Source organism: Frankliniella occidentalis, unplaced genomic scaffold, assembly GCF_000697945.3.
Source record: "Frankliniella occidentalis isolate FOCC.00 unplaced genomic scaffold, Focc_3.1 Scaffold81, whole genome shotgun sequence".
NCBI lineage: Eukaryota > Metazoa > Arthropoda > Insecta > Thysanoptera > Thripidae > Frankliniella > Frankliniella occidentalis.
Genome location: NW_026267211.1, coordinates 404438 through 414405, shown reverse-complemented (window position 1 = coordinate 414405; position 9968 = coordinate 404438). Strand labels below are relative to the sequence as shown.

At 38.4% G+C, this 9968-nt stretch overlaps 3 protein-coding genes across 7 annotated transcripts; 2 read left to right on the top strand and 1 right to left on the bottom strand.

Annotated features, from left to right (window-relative positions):
- Positions 1-162: 162 nt before the first annotated feature.
- Positions 163-2779, top strand: LOC127749715 (uncharacterized). The gene is made up of 4 exons (XM_052269074.1): positions 163-399; positions 564-692; positions 804-914; positions 1481-2779. Exons 1-4 carry the CDS (start codon positions 391-393, stop codon positions 1766-1768), a joined length of 537 nt encoding a protein of 178 aa, XP_052125034.1. The 5' UTR covers positions 163-390; the 3' UTR covers positions 1769-2779.
- Positions 2780-2951: 172 nt separating this feature from the next.
- On the top strand, positions 2952-4661 carry LOC113207821 (protein D3). Of its 5 annotated transcripts, none has more exons than XM_026424534.2 (6): positions 2952-3117; positions 3622-3710; positions 3790-3913; positions 3992-4129; positions 4219-4294; positions 4381-4661. In XM_026424534.2, exons 2-6 carry the CDS (start codon positions 3651-3653, stop codon positions 4520-4522), a joined length of 540 nt encoding a protein of 179 aa, XP_026280319.1. In that variant the 5' UTR covers positions 2952-3117; positions 3622-3650; the 3' UTR covers positions 4523-4661. The 5 variants fall into 5 exon arrangements, with proteins under 5 accessions (XP_026280319.1, XP_026280316.1, XP_026280317.1 ...); XM_026424531.2 differs by having other exon boundaries at positions 2955-3117; positions 3545-3710; XM_026424532.2 differs by having other exon boundaries at positions 2982-3117; positions 3519-3710.
- A 546-nt stretch (positions 4662-5207) lies between these two features.
- LOC113207814 (actin-interacting protein 1) lies at positions 5208-9968 on the bottom strand. Its single transcript, XM_026424520.2, has 14 exons — positions 9604-9968; positions 9022-9143; positions 8839-8929; positions 8595-8742; positions 8326-8506; positions 8097-8252; positions 7835-7963; positions 7643-7747; positions 7455-7557; positions 7146-7360; positions 6927-7052; positions 6648-6806; positions 6250-6400; positions 5208-6165 (listed from the first exon to the last, which is right to left on the bottom strand). The coding sequence occupies exons 1-14, from the start codon at positions 9617-9619 to the stop codon at positions 6056-6058; spliced, it is 1812 nt and encodes a 603-aa protein (XP_026280305.1). The 5' UTR covers positions 9620-9968; the 3' UTR covers positions 5208-6055.

Here is a 9968-nt window from a genome sequence, read left to right as displayed (position 1 = left end):
GCTCAGCGGCCACCAACCTCACACAGCTGCTTGGCGTGTTGGCCTACCGCAGCGTCACAGGCGCTCTCAGGATGTAGCCTTGCCTGCCATACTTGTCAGCCATGCACTTGCTCTGGCATGGCTAAACTGTGGTCGATAACTTCTGCATCGGTATGGGGCGGGGAGGGGGCGCACCTCTTTACTATGCGTTGCGTTGCCTGGGCCCATCCATCAATTCCTTTCTTCCATCCCAGTTTCTTCATAGTTTTTTTTTTTCCCTTCTTTTTTTAAAACAGGAAACACCCTCTCAACCGCGAGCCGTACGAGGAAGAAGAGGACGTGGCATTGCTAAATTACGTAGCTAAAAACCACAAAGACTTTGTTTCTTCAAGAAAAAATGTTTACGCCAACATGCACAAGGTGAGTTTTCATTACTGAAGTGCGCAATCATTTATTTTCATGAAATATTGCCATTTTCTATAATATTTTCTACTCTGCTACTTTCTTTTCCATCATTGTTCTATTCCGTTTTACCAGGTTGCTATATTTATCATTTTTTAAAAACTTTTTCTTTTGTTTCATAGATATTCAAAACAAGAACTGAGCAAGCACTGAGGTATCGGATTGAGTCCATCCTGCTCCCCAATATCGGACATTACAACATATCAGATGACTCTAAAAAAATCCTGGAAGGCATAGGAACCAAACATAAGGTAGGTTTTTTTAAAATTTCGTGCCCTGTATGCCTCATGTGTAATTTCTTTCGTTATTTTTTCTGAGGGTATTTTTAAACTTTTTATTTCTTTTCCTCTTTTCTTTACTAGCAAGAAAATTTGGTATTTGTGAATACTGAGAGGAGGAGGATAAAGAATCAAGAAAGGGTGGTACCACAGATAGTGGTGACAGACTCAGAGACAGAGGCGGAAGCAGAAGAGGTAAATACCAAACTTTGACACATTTTTATAATTACAATAACTCTTGTGACTACTGACAGCTATTTTGGAAATAGATCCTTTTGAGACCTTTTATCCCTGAAACAATCAATGTGCTGTTAAATATAATAGTGTCCTTTTTATGTCAGTCAACTTAGAATAACATTTGATTAGTCCGACTTACTCATCCGTATGGTATGAAAAGCCATGACAAAGCAAACTGAATTGTTTTCATTTTGCAATTCAATCTCTATGTCAATTTGCAGCCAAAAAAAAACTTTGAGCAAATTTTTAAGTCAATTTTTCCTGGAGAAATTCTGTGAGGAAACTTTTTACCTAACTAGCACAAGTGTCATCAATGGCAATAATGGATGAGTCAATCTGACTAATGAAATATGTTATTTTCAATCCAATGGCCTATGAGGAATGAACCATATTTAACAGCATATTGATCAGTTTTAGGTATAAAGGGTCTCAAAAGGATTTATTTCTAGTTATGTGCTCAAAACCCTCACAACCTCGCTTTAACCAACTACCGCCTAATTATATTCATTTTTGTTATCCATTAGGACCCTCTGATCTACTATAAACGACTGCTCCGGGACGCCGCAGAAAGGGAGCGAAGGTGGATCCAGGAAAACCTGGATCTGCAAGAGGAGATGAAGGCTGTGGTAGGATATGGAGAAGATTTGAAAGAAGAAGTGGAAAGATTGAGGAGGGAGAACGAAGAATTGAGGGAGAAGAATGGGAAAGAAGAAGTGGAAAGATTGAGGAGGGAGAACGAAGAATTGAGGAAGAAGAATGGGAAAGAGGCAGAAGAGAGGGCAAGGGAAGAGTGGCCAAAACAACCTAAGTAGCTCGACGTTTAAATTTGTGTTCGATAGTTTGAGAAATGTTTATGGTGGTCTGTTAAGTCAAGAATAGAAAACAAATGTTTTAAATTCCCCCAACAAATGTCTCTACTAAAACTATGAAACGTCCAAATAAACAAGTAGCAGGGAATTACAAAAAAAAATAAAAAATTCTTCATTGATAAATTTTTGATACATTTGAGAAATCAAAACATTTTGTTGTTGTTTTGGGTATCTATTGGGAGGGGAGGGGGGTTTCTTTAATCAGTATTTCTCTAGATGCAAGAATGTCTTTCTAGTGTTAAAGAGGCAAAGCTATTTTCATCTGAGCAACTGTGTTGCTTCAGATTATTTTTTTTTTAATACTTATAAGGCTGACTGCTAAAGAAAAACTGACAACTCTGAAGTAAATAGAAGTATTACTAGTTCAACTTATGGTTGTTGCAGCAGAATCAAACTCATAATGTAAGGCAAGAATTGTGTACATAAAGACGTGAAGATATAAATCATGACACACCTTTTTCACATTCATAATATTATTTTGATTTTATAATACTCCTTGTTTTTTCTCATGACTTCATCCCATATCTTTTGTAAATAGCATTATCTATCATCAAAGCACTTTTGAATAGCTGTAACTGTAGCAATACGAATCTTTATATCCTTATATTTTAATAATATAATGATTCCTACATAAAGGGGGACTGCAACCTAGATATCAAATGTGTGAAATCAACAAACCAAAATTGAACTTTTCATTCAACTTGTTAAAATTAAATCAAAATAAATGTTAGAAATATGTTTAATAAATGTCTCAGTGTCTTTGATTTAGTAATATGTATGGATATTTGGATCGCTGTTTGTTGTACTCTGAACTGCTTTTTCTTTCATTGTGTAAACGGCTGAAAAGACATGAAATGACTCGATGTATTATTTTAAATAATCTAGCCCCTTTGATGTGGTATTGTTATTTTGTTTGTTGTTGACTTTTGTACATAGAGAAGAGAAGAAAACAAATTGTTCGTGTATTTTTAAAAACCTCTTGCAGACCACCACTAACAGCTCCTTTTTACCATGCATGAATACACCGTTTTTAAGCGAAACGAACTCAAGGAAAAACAGAAACACATCAGCGCAGTGGTTTGAAACAGCCCGCGCAGATCCGTTGGTGCCAAATTTCTCATAGCACAAGCACGTGACGTTGTAGGCCTGTGCGGGTTGCCTACCACAACCTTGCCCAGCCAGCTGAGCTACGCACCCACCCGGTACCGGCGGATCAATAGGCTTTCAGTCTTCCGCAAGTGCCAGATCGTCAGTGTGATAAGCGAATCAAACGTTGCGTGCACTTTTATCAGGTAACGGTCAGTTTGCGTGGAGTGTCGGAGAGTATACCTCAACTCAACCCGGCCGGCACATTCAGCATTCAGTCTCAGTTTCGCTGTCGGTGCGGTTTCCCTCTCAATCATAGCTTTTCATTCAAATTAATGTCGTGTCCGGGCTTTTTATTATTATTTTTATTATTTTGTTCATAGTGGTTGAATATTCAAGTTTTCCCCACCCTTGTCTATGTATTTGTGAAATTGGCTCAATCCGTGACCCCTCCCTTGAGTACCCTTGCAATGGCCAGATAAAGACTTTGATACCTTACAGAGCTGTCATTCGCTGTTTGTTTGTTTTATGGGGGCATTGACTCAATGGGGTGGTTTTGACCTTGCGTCTTCTTTGTTCTTCTCGCCTGTCTGCTCATATACTTCAGACATTTCTTATCGTTGAATGCCATAGCATTAGCATTGAGTGGCGAGCCATGGTTGTGGCATTGAGACCCATCTTCAATATTGCATCTCGGCTACTGTCAACAGCTGGGCGTCCAACTCGTGTGCTTGCTGCAATGGAGAAAGAGCAGATTAGCCCTGATGTCGTTGACAAGACCCCTTCAGAAATAGCAAAGGTATAGTGCTCGCCTTGTCCACATAATATCTTGATAGGTCAGCTGCGTTTCTTTACTTCAGTAACAATCTTTTTTTTAGGTTTCCTACCCGTCTGGAGCATCTGTTGACTTGGGAAATGAACTCACACCCACTCAGGTTAAAGACATTCCTACCGTGTCATGGAACTCTGATCCTGCTGCCTTTTACACTCTGTGCATGACTGGTATGCATAAGATATAAATTGAGGAATATAAGGGATGAATTACATCAAGGATTTATTTTTATTTTTGTTTCCCTCCAGATCCTGATGCTCCCAGTCGTAAAGAGCCCACATACCGTGAGTGGCATCATTGGCTGGTGGGTAACATTCCGGGTGCTGATGTGAACAAGGGTGAGACCCTATCTGAGTATGTGGGTTCTGGTCCCCCACAGGGTACTGGTAAGCTATTCTAGGTTTCAGGTTTCTTTTAAAGCACTGTGGTGTATTTGATAACAATTACATGTATGATTGATCCTCTTCCGCTCTAGGTCTGCACAGGTATGTCTTCTTGGTTTACAAACAATCTGGCAAGCTATCATTTGATGAAAAGAGACTTACCAACAGGCAAGTGAAGACTTGAGTTGGCATAATATTCTCAAACCAGGCAACCCAATTCAGTTAATATTTGAACCTTTTTCTTTTTTTCTTAGGTCTGGGGACAATAGAGGATGCTTTGCCATTCGAAAATTTGCAGCTAAGTACAATCTGGGTGACCCTGTAGCTGGCAACTTTTATCAAGCACAGTGGGATGACTATGTGCCCAAGTTGTACGAACAGCTTGAAGGAAAGTAATTGAAGTCTTCCTATATATTTTAATGTCTTCCGAAATGTGATTGTAGAGGAGGCAATTTGTTTCAGTTTTTAAAATATCTATCTTTATTTTTCACATTTAACAACCCAATTCAGAATAAAAATCAGATTGTAATACATATTTATGTTGTCTTTTGTCACCAGTTTTTCCAACATTAGTACTTGGTTAGCCACAAAAAAAAATAACATTCTCCTTCAACTCTTGAAAAGTTTGAGCAATACAATGTTAGAAAACAGTAGAAAAATAGAAATGCTTAGGAAGAATGAAGAAAAGGTCAAAGCACTACACCAAAATATAAATGCATCAGTCCGGAAGATTGGAAAAATGGTTGCCTTTGGTTTACAGCAGTAAAGTGACTTCAAATTCAGCATTTAACTAGAAGCTATGCGAATTGATTGGTTCAACAGTATAGATAAACTTCATTAGTTAATAAGCCCAAACTGCTAAGAAGTGAGAAAATTTAAGACAAACAACTAGCTAAATTATTGCACATTGTTCTGAAACCATTGTTTACTTTAATACTGTAGGGTGACATGATAAAACTAATTAAATCATAACTTAACACCTTACTTCTTGCAATTCACTTTGGTTGAAGATCTTAAAGCAAACAGGCAACTGTGCTGGGAACAGAAATCCCCATGTAGCTAAACAAATTGCACACATCAGTAACTTTTATTTCTTCTTTTAATAGGACACCAAAACTGCATTAAAGGAAGTGACAGTCATCTTGTTAAACAGAAGATAAAACCATACAATGAAAGCAACTAAAAAATAAAATATCACAACTATATAAAATGAAAACAATTCATTATTAGATTTTAACAAACACATTAAAAGGTGAGAAAAAGAATAAATGCTGGTACGAGCAAAAATGTCCGCAAAGATGATGTAGATTGATTATAACAATGTACAACCGCATAGAAATACTGATTGCATGAGCAGACCAACTTGAACTGCTATCTTGAGCAACACAAAATAAGGACATAGGCGAAATAAAAAAGAAAAAGACAGACTGCTAAATTTAGGGAAACAAACTGTTGCCCCAATGGGGTTTCAGGATCTCCCAACAAATTCATATACAGACCCTATTTAAATTGAGATAAAATAAGGAGGTATATTCATAAAATCTCCAAATGAAACAGAGTTAATAATTCCTGATGACATAATGGTGATACAAATGGAAGGGCATAAATAAATAGATCTTAACAAATTTTCAATTTTAACCATTACCTACAGAAAATGCAGCGCTATTCCTCTAGATCACAGATTTTTATGCCAGTGACTGAATATGCACAGAAATGCTTACAACTCCACAACATAGGTATGGCATAACTGGCATACAATAATAAAAACAGACATGTAAATAGTTCTAAAAAGAGAAAGTGGACACAGCAAAATGTTGTTTTTGCAAATATTTGAAGTGAATGCTAGAGATATATGACATGACTCATCACAGATTCATAAATATACATCTGTCATCATAGTACGGATTATCAGAAATGATTAGGATAGAGTTAAAAGGGTACAATGTTCCAAACTTTTGTGTTGCAGTCCTGTCCAACAGAAACCAGAGTCTCATCATCTAGCCATGCCAAACGGGTAATCTGACTCTGAGGGTGAGCATCTGTAGGTATGAAAAAAAATAGTTTTTTTAAATACTTTAAGAAAATGTAAATAGTAAAGGAAAATAGATCCAACTTGCACTTACTCTTAATAATGATGTGTTTTGATGGTTGCTGAACAGACCAAACGATGATGGTGGTGTCCAAGCTACCACTAGCAACAAGTTGAGAATTTGGTGACCATGCAACACAATTGACTCGAGCATTGTGGAAACCCCATTCCTTGTTGTGAGCAAGCTGTAAGGGAAATTAGATAATATAGACAGTTTAAACAAACTCCATTTTAAAGGTATTGAAGGGTTAGTAGTTTTTACTCACTGTCTGTTTTCATGTGTTTTAATTTTTCCAAAGCACCAAGAAAGCAAAGGCATTATAGGGGAAAAGATTCATACGAAGAAATTGTGTTAGTTGTGAGTAGGAGGAAAGCAAAAGCTCAAGAAGATTTTAAATTTTAAAAATGTATAGCTAAGCAAGTTACACAAACCTGGAACTCTGGAGCCTTGTAGAGAATGACTTTACGATTAGAATCGCAAGCAACAAGGTAATTGCCATCAGGAGAAAAGGCACAGTCTGTCACCCCACCTAAGTGGTCTAGTTCAATCTTGGGATTCAGAGATCCACCAACAAGTTCATAGATATGGACCTACACAAAACAAAGAAATACAAAATTTAAAAATTTACATATTAAACCTGGTATAGGTCAACCTGATTTATTGGCTTGCACCCACTATTTTTAGAGTATTGTAAATAGAGCTAATAGTACCTTGTTGTCTGTGGCTCCACCAACAGCTACAAAACTTTCACCGTCCTTGGGAGTCAAGCTGACACACGAGGATTCAAAATTTATAGGGAGGCTTGATACTTTGCTCCCATTTTGCAATACTGTAATCTACGGAAAAAAATAAATAAAGAAATTGTCAGAGATCAGGAAACTGTTGAAAATAAACATGCATGCATTGAGCCTATTGAGCCCATGACTCACCTCCTTAACAGAAGCTGCAACAATTGTGTCACCTTTAAGATCCATGCCTCGGGGCTGAGATGCAAGCTTCATATCAACACCAGTGTACATTTTAGAAGTTGCATCAATTTGCTTCACGCTATCATCAATACCACAAGTATAAACGTGATTGCCAACAGTGCACATGCCATTGATCTGGTTTCCATGGCCATTTCCTTGAATTCTATCATTTTCTCCTGGTTTGAGAGAAAATCATACTGACATTTTTTCCCTTCAACACAATAAGATTAAAAAAAAAAACATAACACCTGGAAATAATGGCCTCCATACCTGTTTTAGCACTCCAGTTTGTCACATAACCATCATGTGATCCTGTGTAAATGGTGTCTCGCTCAGGACTAAGGGCAAGCACGGTGATAGGCTTATTATGGCCCTTAACAAACAGAACAAAATATATAAAGATTAGATTTATCAGTTCAGGGGAAAAATATAATCAAGAGCGTATTTTTCCGGCTTACTTTGATCACTCTGATTGGTTTATCTGGGTTCTTAGGATCCAAATAAGCAATGAAACCACTAAGGGATACTGTCAACATGTGCTCCCCTTGCCACAGACATGACACCTATATACAAACACACATTAAATTTACTGCAAAAATATTGTGGGAATAAGGAAAAGGAAGATCAATATACTCAAGATTTAGTCATACCTGTTGATCCTCTACCTGTGTGCCCATCAGAAATTCTGTGACCATGGATCTTGTTTCCACATCCCACAACTTGCAGGTTTTATCTCCAGATGCTGTGAGCAACTGTTTACCATCAGGACTCCAAGCCACCTGTTAAGGTGACAATAAAGACAAAATGCAAAGCCAGGTAATAGTAGATTTCTATCCTCTTTTACTTCAATGGATTTTAAAATTGTATATGGCATGATATAATGAAAGTTTGAAAATTTTCTCTGGTACTCACAGCATAAACACCACCTTTGTGTGCAGGAGATCCAATCTCACCAACTAAATCTGCTGATGTTCCATCATACAAGAAAACTTTGCCATCAAATCCACCAGAGGCAAAGTGGCTTCCAGTTGGGGAGTAGCGCACTGCTTGAACAAAGCGGGTATGATCCTGCAAGAATATTTCAGTAAGCAATACAATAAACATGTATCAAAGCTTTTTACATGCATCCAAATATAATCACCTGTTTAGTCATCTTGAACTTGAATGGTGGACCTTCAAAGACAGCAATAGTATTGTCTTCGCTGCCTGTGACAATTCGGAAAGGGCGAGCAGGGCGGAAATCAGCTGAGTTGATAGGTTTGGATTGTCCTGAGATTTCTCCGACTGAGGTTCCAGTTTCAGCCATAAAGACATGACCAAATCTGTTAAAAAAAGCAACAGGGAATCAGCACCATCCGTATGTCAAGATTTAAAAAGTTAAATACAACACACACACCAAAAAAAACAAACCTTTCTCTGCCTTCTCCTACAACCACCATACGCTGACTGTCAGGTGACCAACTTATATCCTTGATGGGACCAGCAATAGGTTGAAATTCGTTCTTCAGAAGATGCTCTTTGTTCACAGTGTCCCAAATTCTTATCTTGCCAGATTGATCTAAAAAAAAAAAAATTAAAAAAGACCACAAGCCATATTTTAAAACAGTTGTCAGTTTGAGAAATGAAGGAAAGACAAAAGCAATGCTTAGCTCACCTCCAGATGCGATGTAGAAGCCACTAGGTGAATACTTGGCCACATTAACGGCACATGAGTGTTCCGTGTAGATATCTGATATGGCAGGATTCTGGAGCAAAATTAAATGTGTAAGTAATGCTTCCATAAAATTAGGTTGTGTACATGATGAATATGTTAAGAAATTATGAACATATTCCTCACATCAATATTACGGATGATCACACTGTTCCCATTAGTGTAAAGAAAGTTCTTCCCTTTAGGGTCTCCACCCAACACAATGGGCTGACCTCTCTGAGTTCGGGGCAAAGTAGCAAAAGTGTACTCTGCAAAATAAATGACAAATTATTAACTCATTGTTTGAGACCCTAAAATGCCCTCTCACAACGGCAAACTTTGCACCTTCACGCTTAATGAACAGGTAGGTATAAGGAATAGGTTTGGACTCCACATGATCACTGATGCGCAGATAGTGCTCAGTTAAATGTCAGAACATAAGAACCAATAGATTGTAGGCACAGGCAAGTGGGGTGAGTGGAAAAGCAAAGACCTGCAAACGTTAATAGCAGTGAAGCCGGAGGCACACCTCAGAGGAAACCAACCAAAGCCTGAAACTCTGAAAGGACATGATGCTCTACCAGCCGGCCTAGGTGCAAATGTGCGACTTTCAAATCTCAACAAATGAGTTGTACTGCCGTCAGAATAGCTGACAGCACGGTATTGAACATTAGGGGGAATTTCGGCACAGACGGCACAGAGTCAGCCGAGTGAAACGGGAGTACTTACTCGTGGAGTACGACATTTCGTCCACTGACCGACCCACGAATGTCAAATAGAATCTTCCGGCCTAACGGTGCTTCTCCCGAAATATGGCTCACAACGGGCTGTTTAAACAGTAAATGGGTATCACACTGACAGCCGTCACACCCCTCGGTTATCCAGACGTCTCCGCGTATCAGTCATCAGTCGGCGTCGGAGGCGTCCCAGTCGAAAAGCATCGTTTGCCTTATTTGGCAGTGGGGCGCTCCGAAACGATTCTGATTTTGTTCAAGTCCAGAGTGGCGCACAAGACGTTGGAGGACCATTGAGTTGTGAAGCGCAATAGTTGTAATCCAAATGATTAATGCAAAGTATGTTAAATTGAATCAAAT